General features: G+C 45.5%; 1 protein-coding gene across 1 annotated transcript in view; it reads right to left on the bottom strand.

Moving 5' to 3' along the window:
• The window catches only part of BBS1 (Bardet-Biedl syndrome 1), a 1,034,601-nt gene that overhangs the window by 530,480 nt on the left and 485,310 nt on the right, over window positions 1-18,811 (bottom strand). Inside the window, exons 10-11 of the mRNA XM_069644936.1 lie at window positions 16,605-16,725; window positions 14,578-14,736 (exon numbers count right to left, since the gene is read on the bottom strand). Coding sequence (XP_069501037.1) covers window positions 14,578-14,736; window positions 16,605-16,725 — 280 coding nt within the window. The remainder of the gene's footprint in view (window positions 1-14,577; window positions 14,737-16,604; window positions 16,726-18,811) is intronic.

The following is an 18,811-nucleotide window of genomic DNA, read 5'->3' as shown; positions in this document are numbered from 1 at the left end:
CGCCCAGGTATTCCAGCGAGGTGTTGGCCCATGGGATTGGAAACTCAGGACACAAGGTGCTTCCCTGGCGCCTCGGGAGGTTGATGGGAAGGACAGAGGACTTGTCATAGTTCACCCTGAACCTAGAGCATGTTCCAAACGCTTCTAATTGATCGAGAAGGGGCTGTAGCAAGCTGGCTGGGTCAGTGATGGTTAAAAGTACATCGTCGGTGTAGAGCGCACCCTTGTGTTCAGTCCGCCCACCATGACCCCCTTGATGTTAGGATTGAGGCGGATTCTTGCTGCGAATGGCTCCATCGAGAGGGCAAACACCAAGGGAGATAACGGGCACCCCTGGCGAGTCCCCCTGGACATAGGGATGCTTGTCGATTTCCTCCCATTGACTCAGAGTTGTGTTGATGGGTGTACATAGCATGCCATTAACCAGGTTATAACGTTTTGACCCTGCCCATATGGGAGAGGGTGTACCAGATGAAGTCCTAGTTCACTAGATCAAACGCCTCATGTGCGTCGAGAGAGATTACCAGGAGCGGAGTGTTCATCCTGTTCGCGGACTCGATATTGAGTGTGCGCCTGATGTTATCTTGTGTTCCTCTGCCCGGGATAAAGCCTGTCTGATCTTTGTGAATTAGCTCGGGAAGAATCGTAGCCAGTCTGTCCCCAAGGACCTTTGAGTATATTTTCCCGTCCGTATTCATTAGGGCGATTGGCCTATAAGAGGCCACTTGCTCAGGGTCCTTTCCCGGCTTCTGCAGTAAGATGGTGGTTGATTCGGCCATAGTGTGTGTTACCTTTTTGATAGATAGAAATGAGTTAAATAGCAATGCTAGTTGTGGGGTCAGGATGTGAGCAAATTATCATGTGTGCCAAAACTTGGGCGTTAGCCCATCCGGGCCTGGGGCGGTATTCTTAAGCGATTTAATGGCATCTAGAATTTCCTCTGCGGAGATCGGGGCTTCCAGGGAGCTCAGGGATGAAGAGACTGTGGGGGTGTGAAAGGATTTCAAATAACGCTGCTGTTGGACTCTAATCTTTTGAGATGTGGGTGGACCTGGCATTACTGCTTTATGGTGGTCAAGCAGGATTTCAATTATGTCTGGGGTGGCAAATTTACTTATCCCATCAGACCCCTTAAGACTAGTGATGTTGTTTCTAGTGTGAGTTTTCTGTAATTTGTACGCTAGCAGCCCGTTTGCCTTATTGCTTTTGTGATAGTAAAATTGTTTTGTGAATGCCAGCGCCTTCGCGGTGTGGTCGGCTAAGTGCATCTCCAAAGCCCTCCTCGCCTTTTTTAGTTCCCCGTCCGCCTTTCTGGAGTATTGGGTTTTTAGATCTTTTTCTAGGGAGGAAAGTTTGGACTCTAAGGATTGTGTGAGGCGTTTGGAGACTCGAAATTGTTCAGAGGCGGCGCTAATAAATACCCCTCTTATAACCGGTTTCATGGTCTCCCATAACAGCTCGATTGGGGTTTTGGGGTTCTGGTTTTCTTTAAAGTAGTTGACCAATGAGTTTTCTGCCTCGCTCCTGATCACCTGATCCAGTAACAAGGAGTCGTTGAGCTTCCAGAATCTAGGAGGGGGGTCTGGGCCTCCCGAGATAGAGAGGTTTGCCGAGACTGGTGCATGGTAAGACACCGTCCTTGTATGGATTTCGATGTTGCTAAAGCAAGGGAATAAGGTACTGGAAGCCAGTAACACATCGATTCGGGAATGGCCACCGTGTGCGTTTGAAAAGAACGTGTAGTCATGTGTGTCAGGATTGGCTACCCTCCATAAGTCAACCGTGCCCGATTCCCTGAGAAATCTAGCGAATGCCAGGGCTCAGGAGAAGTCGGGGTTGGATGGGGGTAGGGACTTGTCCTTTATGGGGTCAGGAACTAAGTTAAAGTCTCCTCCGACTAGGAGATGTGCTGAGGTAAAAGTTAGGAGTGGGGGGGCGGGGGAGTAGCTCAGCTATGAATTTTTCCTGATTTGCATTTGGGGCATAGATCCCAGCGATTGTGATTGGTTGGTCTGCAATATGACCCCGGATGAGACGGTATCTGCCCGATGGGTCTTTATTAACCGTGGGGTTGGATAAAGGAAGAATTTGTCACTTAAGAGAACCGCTGCCCCTCGCTTCTTCTCCCCGCCAGAGGTGAAAAAGCTCTGTTTGAAGCGCTTGAATTTGATTCGGTGTTCGTCAGCTGGAAGGAGATGAGTCTCCTGGAGAATTACTTTATCTCCATTTAGAGCTGTCAGCCTGTGCTCCAACGATTTGTGCTTCCTGGGGGGATTGAGACCTTGGACATTCCAGGTCAGGATGCGGACCTCTCTAGCGTTATTAGGGTCCATTACTACTGGGTGCATAGCATGAATTGTGCAGGCGAGCTATGCAAGGGCTGCAGGGCTGTGGGACCTTCTCGAGTGAGCGTGGTATTGTGCTGCAATTACCGATGTCTACTAATAAAACTATAACCATTAACTGGGGATTTTGGGGAGTTGAACAGTTCTTTAAACCCAAAACGGCCCCCACCATACCCCGTAACTGTGGGAATGAGACCATAAAGCTCATTTGTGTGGTTACTTGCGGGCCCCCCCGCCGGAAGTTGCATCCCACTAAGTGAACAGAGAAGCCACCCGGGTCATGGAATAAAGGATCGAGGGGCTGTGTAGAGCATATGGGCCTGGGGGAGTGTTCTAGGATGCGCGCCTATTGCTGCCTCCCTGGGTATTGGATGTTATCGTAATCTCCCGCGTAGGATGCGGGGAATCTGTATAGCTGATGAAAATCAGGGGTTGCGGGGGATAACCAAGAGAAGAAAGATTTTAGCCTGGAGAGTCGGCAACCGAAGGACGAGCGGGGACCTCCGATAAGTCCGGGTTATGCTGCTTCCGAGGGCCCCGGGGCCTACGCCGCCCACCCGCCCGGGACCAGCGGTTGGATATAGGCGAGCCGGGCTGGGACTGAGAACCGGTAGCATGATCAGAGTCCTTGTCTGCGGGTTTTGTTCCTAGGAATCGGCTTGCCTCCTTGAGGTTCCGGATTTGCCTGCGCGCACCCTCCCACTCGAAGCACAGAGATGTGGGGTGGCCCCATAGATATTGAACTTTCTTTTCCTGAAGCCATTCTGTAAGGTTACGAAGGGCTCTCCTTTTTTGAAGGGTTATGCTCGACAGGTCTTGGAATAGTGCGATGTTTGCTCCTCTAAAAGTGATATGTTTTGATAGTCTGGCCTCTCTCATTATTTCCTCTTTAACCCTGAAGAAGTGGATCCGGGCGAGCACATCAGAAGGGGGTTGGGGGGATGAAGCTTGCCTAGGTGCCGTACGGTGGACTCTGTCGATCTCCAGCGGGGCGCTGTCTGGGAGGGTTATAATGAACCTGAGCAGGTCTTTGACGAAGCTCTCGAGATCAGCGTTAGTGATTGAGGTGGGGATCCCGCGGATGCGGATGTCACGCCGGGAGCGGTTCTCGCTGTCCTCCTGTTTGAGTGTGTCACATCTGGCTTCCAGGGTTGCGATTCTGTTTAGGCCACACTCTAATTCAAAAGCGTTGTCACAAAGGCCATTCTCCACCTCCTCTATGCGCTTTTCCACCTCCTCCACCCTTCTGTCAAGAGATGCGATCTTCTTGGTGATTTCCTCCGTGCCCTTATGGATCTCCTTGGTAAGGGCTGCTATAAGGTCTTTTAAGTCTGTTTTGGTGGCGGAATGCTCGGCTTGCGGTTGCTCCAGTGAAGGAAGAGTGCTGGATGTCGCGGCAGCGGTCCGGTCGGTCCCGCCCACCTTGTTCTGGCCAGAGTTGGACATCATTGCTGTAATATCTGCTTGTTTCACCGATTTACCACTCTTTGGCATGGTACCGCCGAGCGGTGGGAGCAAGGGAAGAGGAGCTGCTGCTGTACCGCCGAGACCACTCATAGATCCCGGGTCCATCCCTGCCAGACAGGTCCAGTAGCCTCCCTCCGTTGATGGTCAGTTCAGACGGGCGAAGGGGATGCTTACAGAGTGGTTTTGTGAGCTGCCCGGCGATTGGTTTTTTGCAGGACCGGTGGGCCAGACTCTGTCGGTGGGGGATAGTCTGATCGAGGGCTGCTGGTGTCGGGCAGAGGTGCTGCTTTAGATGAAGGAATACCCCCCGATGTAGCTCTAGATTTTCGGGGGCTCTCCACGCGGGTCCCGGCTCCAGCAGTGCATGTAGGGTCCACTGGGGCGGCGTGCAGAGGGCTCAAGGCGGGTACGCTGGGTTCCGGGCGGGAGGGCGGAGTGCCAAGGCCACTCTGAGCGTCGGGAAGAGCATTCAGCGGTGTCCCAACCAGACTCGGCCGAGGCAGAAGGCGCTCTTACCTGAAGAAAAGTTTATGAGGGGATCCCCGCTTTGTGGTCCGCTGGATTGCCTCCCGGTTGGGGGGGGGGCCGTGCCCTCGGAGAGCTTGGAGTCGCGGGCTGTATCCCACTGATCAGCTATGCTTCGGGTCCCGCTGGCAGTCGCCGGAGACCCCTGCGGGGCGATGATGTATCCGGGCTGGGGAGAAGGCTCCGTCCGATGAGGCTTCTCCCGGTGGCTCGCTGGAAAAGTGGCCGCAGAAGATGAAGCGGAGGGGTGCCCCTCCCCCTCTGGGGCCTCGAGTGCTACGGGCACCCGGTCGCCATTTTAGATTTTCCCAACGTCTGTCCGACGGGAGCGAACACGGCTCACCAGGCTTTCAGAAGGCATATAATCGCTGCCAACTCCACCCGTTTGATGCAGCAGGACTTCATAATGCTGTAGATTCTAAGATCGGCTCGGTGAGAGCCCCAGGCCGCAGGGAATTCACTCCGATGACGGGGCTGTCCAGGAGCACCTAAAGAGCCATGCTGCACGGTCGGCTCCCAGCCACGCCCCCTAAAAATGTAACTTTTTATTTAATTCAAATAGTCTGTCTCCTTTCTTTACCGTCAACCCTGACGCACTGAGCATATGGCAGCTGTATCAAGCATATATGGGTGCGCCTGGAATCTGACAGCTATAACAAAGCATATGAGAATGTACAGTACATCTGCATGTAAAGTTAAAAAAAAGGCTGCTCCTGAAATAAAATGGCAGCACACAGATTTGGTATACAATGATTGTACATAGAAGAATGTACTTACAAGCAAGTACCTTGGCATTTGAGGATATGCCTAGCATATGAAAGCCATGCATGGCTGTGTTTGGCTGCACCTGATCGTAAATATTGCAGGACCTATATGTTTTGTCAAGGATTCTTATTAGCAGACAATGCATAATCTTTTTAAAAAATGGATATGCGAAGCAATTACTTTTCATTAAAATAAACATGGATCGCTTTTGTAGCTATGTGTGGTGTATTGGATAAATTGTCGATTTATAACAACTGTGTTGGAATCCAGACCTCCCCATTTTTACCCCAGTGTACACTTCGTAGTACATTATGCCACCTCCCTGTGCCCGAGTGTATTTGACAAAATAGTGACTGCTTACAAAAAATGATAATTGTTTTTTAAAACATTAGTGTATTTAGTTTATTACAAACTTTTCACTTTCCCTACAAAACTCCATAAGCTTCCATTACCCTCCAAACTTAAACATTTAATTTCTCTTTGTGACCCAGTGGTTCATATTCATAATATGAAATTGCTATACTCCGCCACCCGCCTTCAGTTTTTTTAAGGTGGCTTCCAGGAATTTCACCAAAGCAAAATTGACTCTTATCTTGAGCACCACACACAAGCTCCCACCATTTCTCTGCATCTAAACCTACTATTTTGTATAATTCTTTATATAGATGAATAGACCTAAAGTCTTTCAGCTTTGTACAAAATAGAGTCAGATGTTTGTCACATAGCCGGCATTTATCCAATCTCAGATGCTTGCCATATCTCTTGAGTATGGTTTGATTGTGCAATAAGTTCAGTCTGAACCTCAACAGCAGATCTTGCTGCTTACTATTTGGAAATTTCATCAAATACCCTTGGGTAACATTTAGATGACCATAGTTATTTCCCAGTAAGGTATGTGTTCCAGACAAAGCTCTTTTCTCTTCTGTTATTCTCCAATCATCCGCCTATAGGATCTTTTTCACCAGCATTGGATTTTACACAGTCTCTATGGACGTACCTAAATTCTGAAGTAATGATGTGCAATCCTTCCCCCACTGGTTTAAACACCAATCATTTGCACCTTTTTCACTTAACTTAATCACTTCAAGTTGGGGGGCCAATCTTCCAGGTTTGCTTTCCTGAATAGTGCTAACTTATTCCATAGTACCTTGGCATACAATGAAGTTAAGCCCAATTTGTGGCAAGTCATAGCCAGAGGGACAGCCAATGGTAAGTGTAGAATTATTTTTCATAAAAAGCCTTGCAGGTAGTCCCACACTTCTTTGCGCATACTCAGGCAAGCCTCTGTTCCAAAAATAAGAACTGGTGACACCTTATGCATATAGTAGTTACATGTAGTAGTTAGGCAGTAAGATTTTTTTTTTCTTCAGACAGTCGACCTACAGCTTCTCGCCTTTGGATACATTTATCACTGTCCCTAGATATTTTAGTTAATTTACTGTGGTTAGGCGTTTCCCATCTATCAACCAACTCTCTTTTTCCCTCCTGCCTCTCCCGGCCCCAAACACCATTATCTCTGATTTGGCAGCATTCATTTTCAAATTGTTCCAGTCCACATATTTCTGTAGGATGTTTAGTTTCCTCTGCAGCCCAATTGTGGTCCGATCCAGGAGGACCAAATCATCTTCATTTAATAACCAATCTACTTCTATGCCATTGATTTTTTGGGGAAAGGACGTTTTGTCCTTGAACACCTCTTCCATGTCTTCAATAAAGAAGTTAAATAGGGTTGGGGCGAGCGGGCATCCTTGTTTCAGCCCAGTGTCTGTATCAATCTTGTTTGAGAGATTCCCTTGTTGGTCCAATTGGATCTGCATGTTTGTTCCAGAGTATAGATCTTTGATGACTTTTAGGTGATCTCTCAGACATCCTTTAGATTTAAATTTTTTCCATAATATATCACGATCTATACTATCAAATGCTTGTTGCAGATCGATGCTGGCCATATATACTTTCTCCTTCTTGTGGGCGGCTCGTGATTTTAGGAGACTGAGTAGTAATAGGTTCTGATTACACCCAACCTCTTTGACAAAACCCGTCTGTCGTTTGTCAAAGCTACTTGTCTCCTTGATCCAATCTTTCAGTCGCTTTAAGATGATCATTGCGAAAACGTTCCCCAAAACATCAATTAGGGCGATTGGCCTGTAGTTGGTTGGAATTTGGCAGTCCCCTTGTTTGAATATTGGGACCACAATCGCAGATCCATGATTTGGGGATTTCACCTTTTTCTAGTATCTTTCTGAATAGGATTTCACAAAACTCAGCCCACTGTTCCAGAGCTGCTTTCAGGATGGCATTCGATATACCACCCGGGCCAGGAGCTCGGGTCTGACTTGCTTTTTTTATAAGCAAAGTAATCTCCTCTCTCTCAAATGTGATGTCCCAGCGCTTTCACTGTGCCCCTCCGGGGTCCCTCTGTGTTGGTATATTTGTTTGATTTTCAAAACAGCTTCTTAAAGTGGGAGACCCAAACCTCCTCCGGTATAGGATTTAATAAGTGTGGACCAATTGACTGCCCCCTGTCATTCAATAGCTGGTAAAGGTTCCTGCTATTTGGGTTATTGAGAGCCTTCAACATACTTTCAGCATCCCTTTGGAGTAGCCTAGCCTTCTGTAGCCTATGCCAGTTCTTATATCTTTTCCTCCTTTTTCTTATGAGCTCCTTCTTGTTTGTTAAATTGGAGTCTTTCAACTTTCGTAGGTCTTTCCTTAGTAGCTTCTTTTGTGATGCTACCTCCATATCATAGATCTGAGTATGCTTAAATCTTGGTTTTAGAATTCCCCCTCTTGATTCTCTAAGGGCTGACAAGATCTGACCACACTCCACCTCTTCCGGCTCATGATTCTGCCATACCCTAAGGTCTTTAGATATTTGGGGGATATATTTTGGTTGTATATGCACTCTATTCAGACCCTCCTTAACTTCCACCCATTGCTTTTATCTTTGGGAGTTTCCAGTGATCATTTCTGTAATGCTCACTATAAGCGGGTGATGGTCACTTTGGGCCACGTGTTCCACCACTATAGATGCAACCGCCGGGAGGAGGTTTTCAGATACAGGAAAGTAGTCCAAAGTAGACCTATGAACGCCATTTGGCCATGTGGTGGCAGCTGGAATATCACCCCTGATGTTTCCATTTGAAAGATGCATCCCTCTTAGCTCCATTTCCTCCATCCACTCCCAAGCCATGATGGTTTTTCAAATTCCTTTTTCCACTAGGTTTGCTTAGTGCTCCCAGTTCCTGTACAGCAATCTCAATTTAAGTCCCCGCAGATCACTATTCCTATGTTTGCGTGTTCCTCCAACATTTGATCCATCACGTCCGTTACCACATCGATAAAGGTTACTCCTTCCTGAACATCCGGATTCAAAAACGAATGTATTAAGAGTAAATCCTTTCGTCTCTCATCTTCCTTTTGTAATTGCATCCATATCATCTGTATATAAGGGTTTGGGTTTATCATCTGCAGTACTCTGAGTTCTAAGCCATTTCTTAACAGCATCAAAAGGCCAGACGATGGTCTGACCCTTGTTCCTCCCTTTGCAGGATTTCAGTAAACCCCATATCCGTCTAATAGTGGGGGCTCTTTAAACCAAGATTCTTGGATACATATTATGTCTAGTTTAAGATCGTTGGTAGCACTTCATTGAATAGATGACTAGATCCACAGGTGTTCTAGCTCCCAATTTCCAAGTTTCTTGGACTCTCCTTCTTCTGGCTCTACTCCGGATAGTTTGCAGCTAGGAAACCCGCCAAACAAGTCCAGGATGTTTGGTATTGAAATTGAATCCTATTGATTTGTTTGTGAGTTTCACTTGCCATTGACGCTTCTTTGATTCCCCTTCCTTGAACGGTAATTTTGATCTGTTGTAAGGTGCATTTTTCCTTATTTGTCCGCACTGGGGATGCCTTTCGACCATTACTGATTTTTTTTAGGAGCATAATGGCTCCCCAATTGGGGTTTCCAAATTGAGGGCCTCTGCATGGAATTAATCAGAGGAGACATGTCGACAACTCAAGATCTTGAATTCTTAGTGGTCTCCCCCTGTCATGATCTCTGCTTCCAAAAGATCAGGACTTGCCCGACTCCCTTGGAAGCAGACCCATAACCCCGGTTCCAAGTGCCAGCCAGTCCCAATTGGGACCTTTTGGACCCTGTCCTGGCGCCAGTGGCACCAGGCTCATAAAGATGCCCAGCCCCAGCGCTGGAAGCGCCGGGCTCATAATGCTTGGGTGGATTTACCTGCAGCAGACCATGCTGCTTACTTACCTGCCAGTTGAACCCCTGATCCTCTTCTGTTTGGGACTACTTTTCCTGTTGGGTGGGGCAGGAGCCACTCCCTAGGTTCAGAACACTGGAACTCTTCTGGAAAGCAGGAACTCTTTTCTTACCTAGGCGTGGCTGTGGAAGGAGACACCTAAGCACTACAGGAGGCTATTTAAACCACACCCGATGGATGAATCTTGCTTTGCGTTATTCTGCATTCTCTGCAGCAGAACGCTCATCGTGTCTTCTGCTTCTGATCCTGGGCCTAAGGGAACAAAGGCTTACCATCCTGGAATCCAGTCTTCAGCAGCACCTGTAAAGACAAAGAAAGAACAGGTTAGCACTACGGTCTTCAGTGGCAGCGCATCTCTTACCTGGTCCATCGGCTGTCACCAACGCCTCGCGCTGCATTCCGGCATCTGAAAGACAAAGGCTTACCTACTCTTCGCACGCTCCGGAGGTCTTCGCACTGCATTCCGGCATCTGAAAGTCAAAAGCTTACCAGCTCTTCGCACGCTCCGGAGGCCTTCGGCGCTGCATCCCGCATCTGAAAGACAAAAGAAGGTGCGTTTAAAGACATTGGGCAACTTTATTACTCACGTGCCATTACTCCTTCCCACGCCGAATCTAGTGGGTATTCCAGCACCCTTCAGCTTCTCTAAAGCTCCGAACTTGTACCTGCAAGATAAAAGGGACAGTTAGTGCGCATCGTGAAGCAGGCTACAAACGCTTACTTACGTGCTTCCAGGCGCTTCTATTCCTCACGCGGGTTCGATCCTCAACTCTCATCAGCCCGCCATCCGCCATCGCCGGAACCCTGCAAAACAAGAGATATCATTACAAAAGACTTTTAAGACATTTGAAGTGCCCAGAACTTACCGTTCGTGCAGTTAACGACGGACAGCAGTCCTCTGAGGTCAAGAGGCCTGCACCCTTATCCAGTGAAGAAACTGGTTACGGCACCCTGCCCCGAGGCAGATGGAGAGCTCGGCGTTCACTTACCTAAGGTGAGGGCGTTAACCTTTGGGGTTCTACAGGAGAAGAGAAAGGGAAGAGGAGAGAGGCACCCAATAACCCCAGTTCATTAATCCCATATTTTCTATCTGCAGACATCTTACACTTCGAGTCAGACATACAGTGCACAGAGGTCCAGCCCAAAGAGCCAACCGTGTGTTACACATCACCTTTGAAGATACGGCATTCACCCAGTCAAGACCGGCGCCTCTGCGGGAATCAGGTGAGCGTTACACCCCCATCCGTTCAGTCTGGCGGTTTCTAGAGAGGTCCATCCCCTCTAGATCAAATCCCAATGCGCGTTGTCTTCCCTAGCATCCATCATTAATGTTATCAAGGCCATCAAGCTTGTGAATAGGGTCACAATCTTGATGTCATCCATATTAATGACCTTGAGTATTGTGACAAGGTGAAGAAGAGTCAAAGTTTGATCTATTTAGAATCAGACCATCATCAGCGTTTAAGATTCTTTCCTGGTGATGCACGCACTCCATTTTCCTCCCACTTTTATGTTCTTTCTTTCCCTGTGGTTTCCCATTCACTCTGACTTTTGGTTGATCTATTACCGCCTTTAATCTCCATGCCTGTTGGACAACAATCTTTTTTTGATTTCTCAAGTAATACCTCCAATAAAGATTCCTCTGTCAGTGAATCTGCCTCTTCATACAACCCAGGCCTTGATTTTGCTCTCTTTTCACTTAGGGTGAGGAATATAGGGGCGCTCAATTGACCTCCTGGCAAATCCACTGCCTCCGCCTCCTGATCTCCCGGAGGAAAGACCTGGACAACTCTCATCAGTTCTTCTGTAGTAGGTGGTATTTCATCTTCATATAGCGACAGATCTAACAGTTCCAATACACTCTCCTCCAGATGTTCATATTGTTTTTCTTCCGGTCTAGCGTCCATAGAGGCTTCCTTCACATGGTACTGGGATCATAATCCCACAATCGATTCCCTTTTAGTCCTGTAGTCCTTCCGTGATGGTTTGCCCACTTCCAAGGTGTTCAGTTTCCTAAGGAAACTTCGGGATCCACACAGTTTATTTTTTCCCACATTGTTGATGTTTTGGGGTTTTTGGACTGGTTTGCCCCCGGCTGAGTTTTTTGCTGTGTTCAAAAATAGAGAAAGGATTTTTCTTTCCTTTCCTCTTATCACTCCTATACCTTTCTTGGGCCGCCATAGATTAATCTCCGGCTTGTCAACAGCACTATGGATAAATGCATTCACAGCTACTGTCCTTTGTGTTGTGATAGGATCTTGATTTTGATTATTTGATACTCTTTCCCGTCTCTGGGTCGTGTGTAAGGAGCTCAATGTCGGGGGTACCAGTGGTTCCACTTTAATAAACTATGAGTTCCCCCTGTGATCACCGGGCTAATGTTGGTTCTTCCGTTAGACTCACCGCCCTCCTCTAGAATACCAACTGTATTCATTTTTGCACTCTTGAGTATTTGACCAAGAGGTCATTTCTCTCACTCCATCCAAAAAAATCCTCTTATCCGATTTGGCATCTTGTAATAAATCAATCAGAGATTTCAGTATCAACCCCTCCATTTATTTTGCGCTGCCTTTCTTCTCTCGGATAGATTGTATGAAGTTTTCCACAATAATTAATTTCAAATTCATCAGAGCAATTAATGTTGATTGGTCTTTAAAATGTTTGCTCTGAGTCTCATACAATTTTAAATAAGCAGCAAGAGTAATTGTTACTGCCAAGAGAATTGAGGTTTGCAGTTTTATTTACCCACACTGGTTGGTGAGCTGTGTCTTCAGCTGTTTGTCTGCCCTTAGTGTGGCCGCAATGACAATTTTTTAAATCAATTTTCCTCTTGGCGCTTGTTCTTTGTCACAGATATACTCTGAATCTGAGGAATCTGTGAAGCTACTGGAGACCGTCCTCTGGTAGACATTCCTTTATGGGCTATTTGATGAGCATAGGTCTTCGTACTTGTTTTTGATCTGTACCAACGGCATAGCCGTTTTCCTGCACACCTTGGATGGGTCAGCTTCCAGTTCTGTTTTTTTGCTGGTATTGGGCTGAACTCCCTCAAGTCCTCGCCCCCACCCCTATTCCTTCTGACGTTTTTCCTTTTACTTCCAAGCCTCTGCATATTTTCAGCGCAAACTGAGCAATGTCTTTAGTGATCCTGGCTGCCTGAGTTGAGTTTTCTTTTGTCCTGGTTCCAAGATCTTACATTGGAGTTGGGACTCTCACAGGCACTCAAATCTGTCAATAGTTTCTGTCAGGGGTCTGGCTCACACAAAGGGAATTTTTCCTTCCCAATGTCAACCCTCTCAACGGTTCTTAAGTTTAAGTCCACTTCACTCCCCTGTCCTTGATCTCTCCTTGTTCATATCTGCTTGCTGTAATATTGCTGATGTCTATGTCTACACTTCCTGCCTTTTCCTGTACTTGCAATTAGCCGAGCATATCTGTACCAAGCTCAGCGCATCTCTGCACCTTCATCTGATTTCTATGTACCTGTAACCAAGTTGAGCATATCCTTGTCTGTTTGCGCCCTGATACTCCAGGGTATGGCGCGCTATACAAATAATAAACTAAACTAAACTAAACTAAACTTTGCACATTTTTTAAAACAGCTCATTTGTTGAGGCCATTTGTTCCTTTTTTCGACTCCAATCCCTCTTCAGTAACGCACTGTGCTGCCATCTCTAACGAGGAAGCCCAGTCCAACTCGAATTGTTGCCGTTCCTCCGACTCCATATTCACAAATACACTATTAGGCATTACTTGCGGTACCAGCCTGTCAAGTATCAGGTCTATTGAGGGGAGATTCACCATAGCATTCATAGGGGCGGTGGAGTCCTCAGTGTTTGCATTAACTTGTGATGCACAGTTTAACAGATCCTGATCTGTTAATTCAACTGTCAGCACACTCGCCGAAGACACCCTTTCCCCAGGCTTTAGAGAAGCAGGGTGACCCATCTCTTCTATGTCCTGTGGACAAGAGATAGTATTTCGCTCTGTTTTGGGCTTAGAATGCCATTAAGATTTCTCATGTCTGAGGTCGAATAGCTTCTCTTTTTCCAGAGTCTCTCTGAGGTTCTATCCAGGTCGCTGTTTTTTCCCCATGTTTACTGATGTTTGAATCGGCGCCACACTGTTTAATCCCTTCTTCGCAGAGACTCGCGCCTCACTGAAAGCATCTCCCGAGGGGACTACAGGCTTGCCTACTTCGACGGCTCCTATAGTAGTCAGTTCCACATCACTTCTCACCACAGCTTGCCTCAAGGGAGTCGAAGATTCTGTTCCTATGCATGGTGGGAGGCGGGGGGGTATGCTCGTGACACCCAAGTCAGCCACAGCAGGGACGGCACCATACGCCGGGCCTCTGTTTCCCTTTCCAGGGGCAGGGAGATCACAACCATGTACAATTTCCTTCGAGGACGCCACCATCCCGCATGCTGGATCGAAAGCAGCCAGTTTAGCGTTCAACCGTACCTGGCTCTTCGTACGTTGCAATGCCCTGAATTCCTGCTCCGCTTCCAACCAAGTATCAGCGCCTTCCAATTTATGTCGTGCAGAGTAGATCCTCACCCTACTGCGAACACTCTGCTTTGCGTCCGCTGTGGTGACTTTAAAGGTTACAGCAGACCATGGAGGGGGTAGACAGACTCTCCAGCACACTCAGTCGCTGTAGCAGCAGCAGCAACACCAATAGACCCAGCCTGGGAATTCTGCAGACCCAACACTCTGCAAACAGGGTGTTGCAAACAGGGATAAACACTGAACATTTACATTTTGAACCGTCTTTGCAAATTACAATTACCAAGAAGTGAAAAAGAGCCTTCAGCGGAGTCCTAAATTGAACTAATTTAACAAGGAGCAGCAAATGTTGCCACTTAGGTTTGCTGGGAACATTCTACCAAAGGTGTTCAAATAGGGCATTAATAACCAGAAAAAACATTCTGTAACCAATTCAAACTACACACAAGCCCAGCCTAGATGAACACAACCTACATGGGTATCAGAGAAAGGCCAAAGTACATAAAGTGTCTGCAATAATTTGACAAAACCCAACCTTTCCCTGAATCTTTTAAGTTGCCATCATGAATAACAGCACCTCTCCATTGACCGGACGATCCAAACTCAAAATACTGCCTGCAATGCTTCATAGGCTCACATGCTAACAGAGCCAATGTGGGAAGAAGAAGCTAGTGAAGCACACACCTGAGTCTTGATGACATGGAGCAGATTTTTGTCACGGAACATATGCACCTCCATGTTGGCCAGGCCCACCAACACTGCCTGAAATCCACGGGACTTCTGGTCCATCAGACTCATGGTCATAATTGCAGATGGAAGTTGAATGGTCCAGAGCTTCTTTCCCTGAAACCGAAAGCACAGTTAATGCGCTACTTAACAGTGTACAGTGAACAACAATTAACAAACTAGCAAAAGAAATGAAGGGCTTGGAATGGAGACAATGGCTATTAGGGAATCAATCGGAGAAAGTGGATTCATAGGCGCTGGGACAACCAGACGTAATTAAGGAATGGGAGCGATGGTTTGAATAGATGTGAGGAAGTGAAAAATAAAGCAAGTAGGAAGAATAGGTAGAATTATATACAAAGGAAAGAGGAAATGAGCAAGGAAACAAGAGAAACTAACAAAAAAGGGGAACAATGGAAAGAACGTATGGGAAAAAGAGCAAACGAATAATCAAGGGAACAAGGATAGAGCAACACTTGATCAATGTAACGTATTCCCAGACCATCAGAGCCCTCCCCAGTAGGCAGTGCTACTTTCTTTCAGTCTTTGCGGCCAAGATCCTTCATTGTGTTGTGCCTCATCTTTGCCATTTGTGCTGGCTGGCCACTTTCTGCCCACATATAGCATAAAATGTCCTGTCTCGCTCAAATAGTTTGACATCTACACCACTTTTCAAGGCTATAAAACTCAATGTTTCTGGAGCATAATGCAGAAGTTGCAGGAGAGAGGTCTTACAAATCAAGGTCACTATTCAAGAAAATAAATAATCATGCGCCATCCTACGTAAAATTGTGTCTTTATACAATAGTCAGAGTGGAATTTAAGGCTAAATCTGCCACCTTTGATTTTAGGAAGCCAATAAAAGCTAGATTGTTTCATGTATTCTTTAATTTTTGGAATTAGTTGTTAATTGCCCAGATCTGAAGCTTTTCCTGTAAAATGATATGCCATTAAATGTTGTAAGTTGTCTTCTGTGCATTTGTTCTGTTGAAACTTTAAGACCTTGTTAAGAGGTTAAGAGCTGGATTAAATACCTCTTTCCCAACACACTTCTAGTAACTAAAATGTTTCTCCCCTGGCCATCTTGACTCAAATGATCCTGGTCATTTACCTCCTAAAAGCTGCACAACAACTCATTGTCACTAATTTTAAAAGTGCTCTTACTCTTCAAGATTGGTTTAAAAACATCCAAAACGTTAAAGGATGGTAAAACCCATGTATGCAAATAGGGAGCAAGCTCTTACCATTGAAAGAGTTTGCTTCATCTGCAACATCCAATCACACTAGTGGTAGGAAACTATGGACCTAATCAGAGTTGAATGAAAAAAAAAGTAATTGCTGCACACACTTTACAATTACAATGCACTGAATGTGTACCAAATATTCTCCCCTCAGACTATCAGTACTTTCTGTCTCTATTTGCTTTCAACGTTGGGAAAAGAGGTTTACCCAATCCTTGAGGTTTTTTTTTCTTTTGCCAGGCACCCAATATAATTTTAGAATTTATGCAACCACAACTGTCACACAAAATGTGTACCATATCATAAAGTATCTGATTACATTAGCAGATATGGCTATATATTGCCCTCTACATAAAGCAAACACTGATCCTTTTCACATGCATTATACCCCAATTCCATACCCTTCTTACCTTATGCCCATTTTTGAATTGGTTATTTTCATCATCTGTTTGTATAACTAGCAAAATGCATCTTCCCCTGATTAAAGATCTAAGAAACTAGATTTAATAAGTAATGAAGTATGGAAGGGATCAAGAGGGCTAAGAAGTAATCTGAGTAATAGAGAACAGGAAAAACTACCACCGGGAAAAAAGGTAATCAGTAGGGGACAAACGTCAGCATAAAAAGTGTGAGGAAAAAGTTAGGGACAGAGAGAAGGGTGCGGCGTGAGAGCGCAGCAGAAAAAAAGGAGACCATGGAATCTTAGCACAGAAGGAAAGGTTGTTGAAGAAGTTTGCCTCTGACCTTCTGCGTATATCCGTGTAGCGTTTCCTGGGAACAGCCGACCACAATATTCTTATGGACACGCACCAAACCAACTGGCTGAGAGTTCAGTTCGATAGAATACTTGGGGCGCTTAGAATCTCTAAGAAAAAGGATAAGAAATATTCACCTACTTGTTACTTTTAGGTAGTAAAGGTCACAAGATTGTCATTTGCACAGCCTGTTGGCACTGTCAAAGGAGCATGTGGTTTAATTGTAGGATGCATCTGTCATCATTTTGCAATGTCTAAGAAAGTATTGATCTACATTGTCAGTTCCTTACTTACTATATTAGAAATCAATGTTTCAGTTTTTGTTTCCAGTGTTGTAGGGTTCTGAGACAGACATCCTGCTGCTCCCTCATCTCGTTACTCAGTGTATTATTGTCCCAGTGACTATGTCCATGTGCACCGGGCTTGTGTATATTAATGTCCAAGTCTGTATCAATGTGTGACTCTTGTTCAGTGGGTTACCTCAGAACTCACCAGTAAAAATGACAAAAGTAGTCTAAAAAGGAGTATATACCCGGCAAGAAGTAACACAATTTATTCTGGGCCCAGTCACAGGAAACCGAAATTCAAACAGAATGTGGAACTGAACTGCATGAAAAGCAATCAACGAAATGCCTCTAAAACAAAAGCTTTTATAACATCGAAAAGTAATGAACATCAAACCACATTGCAATATTAGAACATTCCTCCACAGAAAGCTGATTGGTAGGATCCGATCATTTCCCTATAAATGGGCATACATTATCATACATGATTGGGTCCTGTAAACCGTACCACATCACCATTATCCACCCTTGTGACGTCACAATCCAACCCCCAATTCCCACATCGTAGTGCCAATTTATTGAAACATTTGGGATGACCAGCAGATCTTTATACAACTGCCGCCGATTATCCCCAACATTCTTCTCACAGAAAGGCATTTGATCATGACACTGCCAGAGCCTTAAACCACCAATAAGTTACCATTTTAATGTTGCATGTTAGGAACTCTTCAAACGTATTCCCAGGCTGATATGTACCAAGGAGCAATTTGAAACCACCATGGGCATTCTGAAACCGTCAGTAGACCAGCTTCATAAATTAATATGCCGAATTATAAAATAATTGTACATTCATTGTCTTTCCATGGCACCCATGTGCTCAGTTTCCTAACCTCGAAAATAACAAAAGACTGTTCGCTTCTGACCGTGTGATCCTGGGAATGTGGGATTTGCAATGTGCTTCCAGCCTCTGCGGCTACTAAGCAAATTAATAAAATGTAAATTTGTTTCTGAAAAGCATGCTTTGAGGCCTGCTCCCAGTGCCTCGGTCGAACGTTAAAACTCATACACTTACATGTGACCCATTCTTTATTATCTTTATTTAATTAGCTTGGAACACCATTTTTATGGGCATTCTCCAGCCTATTGCAAATGACGGTGAGGCTATCAAGAAGCCACCTCCCATTTTAATAGGCTAATCCCGCAGCTGGTAAGTTCACGCGTTTTTGCCGCACTGAACTTGCATTTTTACCACATCATTCCCCCTTTTATTGATTTATCAATAACTAAATGTTCTCCTCCCCCAGACCCTACCCATCCTTATCACATGAAATCCAATAAACTTCATAATTTTCTATATCTTCAGGTTGTACTGTGACCCAATATATTTCATAAATTGTGTCACACATTGTTAGTTTGTTACTGGGCTTATTATTAGTACTTTCCCCTTCAACATTCAGATGCAACATAAATGTTCCTCTCTTTTTGTTAGTATGGAGTCAGAATAGAGCTTTGCAAATGCAGAAGGTGACGAGCTTGAGGACCAATGCAGGGACAGACACTTAATATACTCCAGAAAGCCACGTGGTCACCCATGTGAAAATGCTGCCAACCAGTTGTTTGACTGAACTCCACTTTTCATCCTTTCGTGCAGTGTCAATATTTCACTGATAGCTGCTTTCAATGTTCCATTCAAAGCCTCTCCCTCAGGCACCACTGTGCAGCAGCTACTCCCAAATCTGGCGCAGACTCCTCCTTCTATAGCTGTTACAATGTCTAAAACACGATTTTGGAGAGCCACCAAACATAGTGCTCTCAACTTTTTCTTTACCGAATTTAGGCATTTTACTGTTGAATTGGCCAGTTGCAGCAACTCGTATCTCGAAAGCTGGAGACATTTTGCCTTGGCTGCAGC

Source organism: Ambystoma mexicanum, chromosome 2p (assembly GCF_040938575.1).
Source record: "Ambystoma mexicanum isolate Mex_15411 chromosome 2p, UKY_AmexF1_1, whole genome shotgun sequence".
NCBI lineage: Eukaryota > Metazoa > Chordata > Amphibia > Caudata > Ambystomatidae > Ambystoma > Ambystoma mexicanum.
This window is presented reverse-complemented; position numbering and strand designations above follow the sequence as displayed.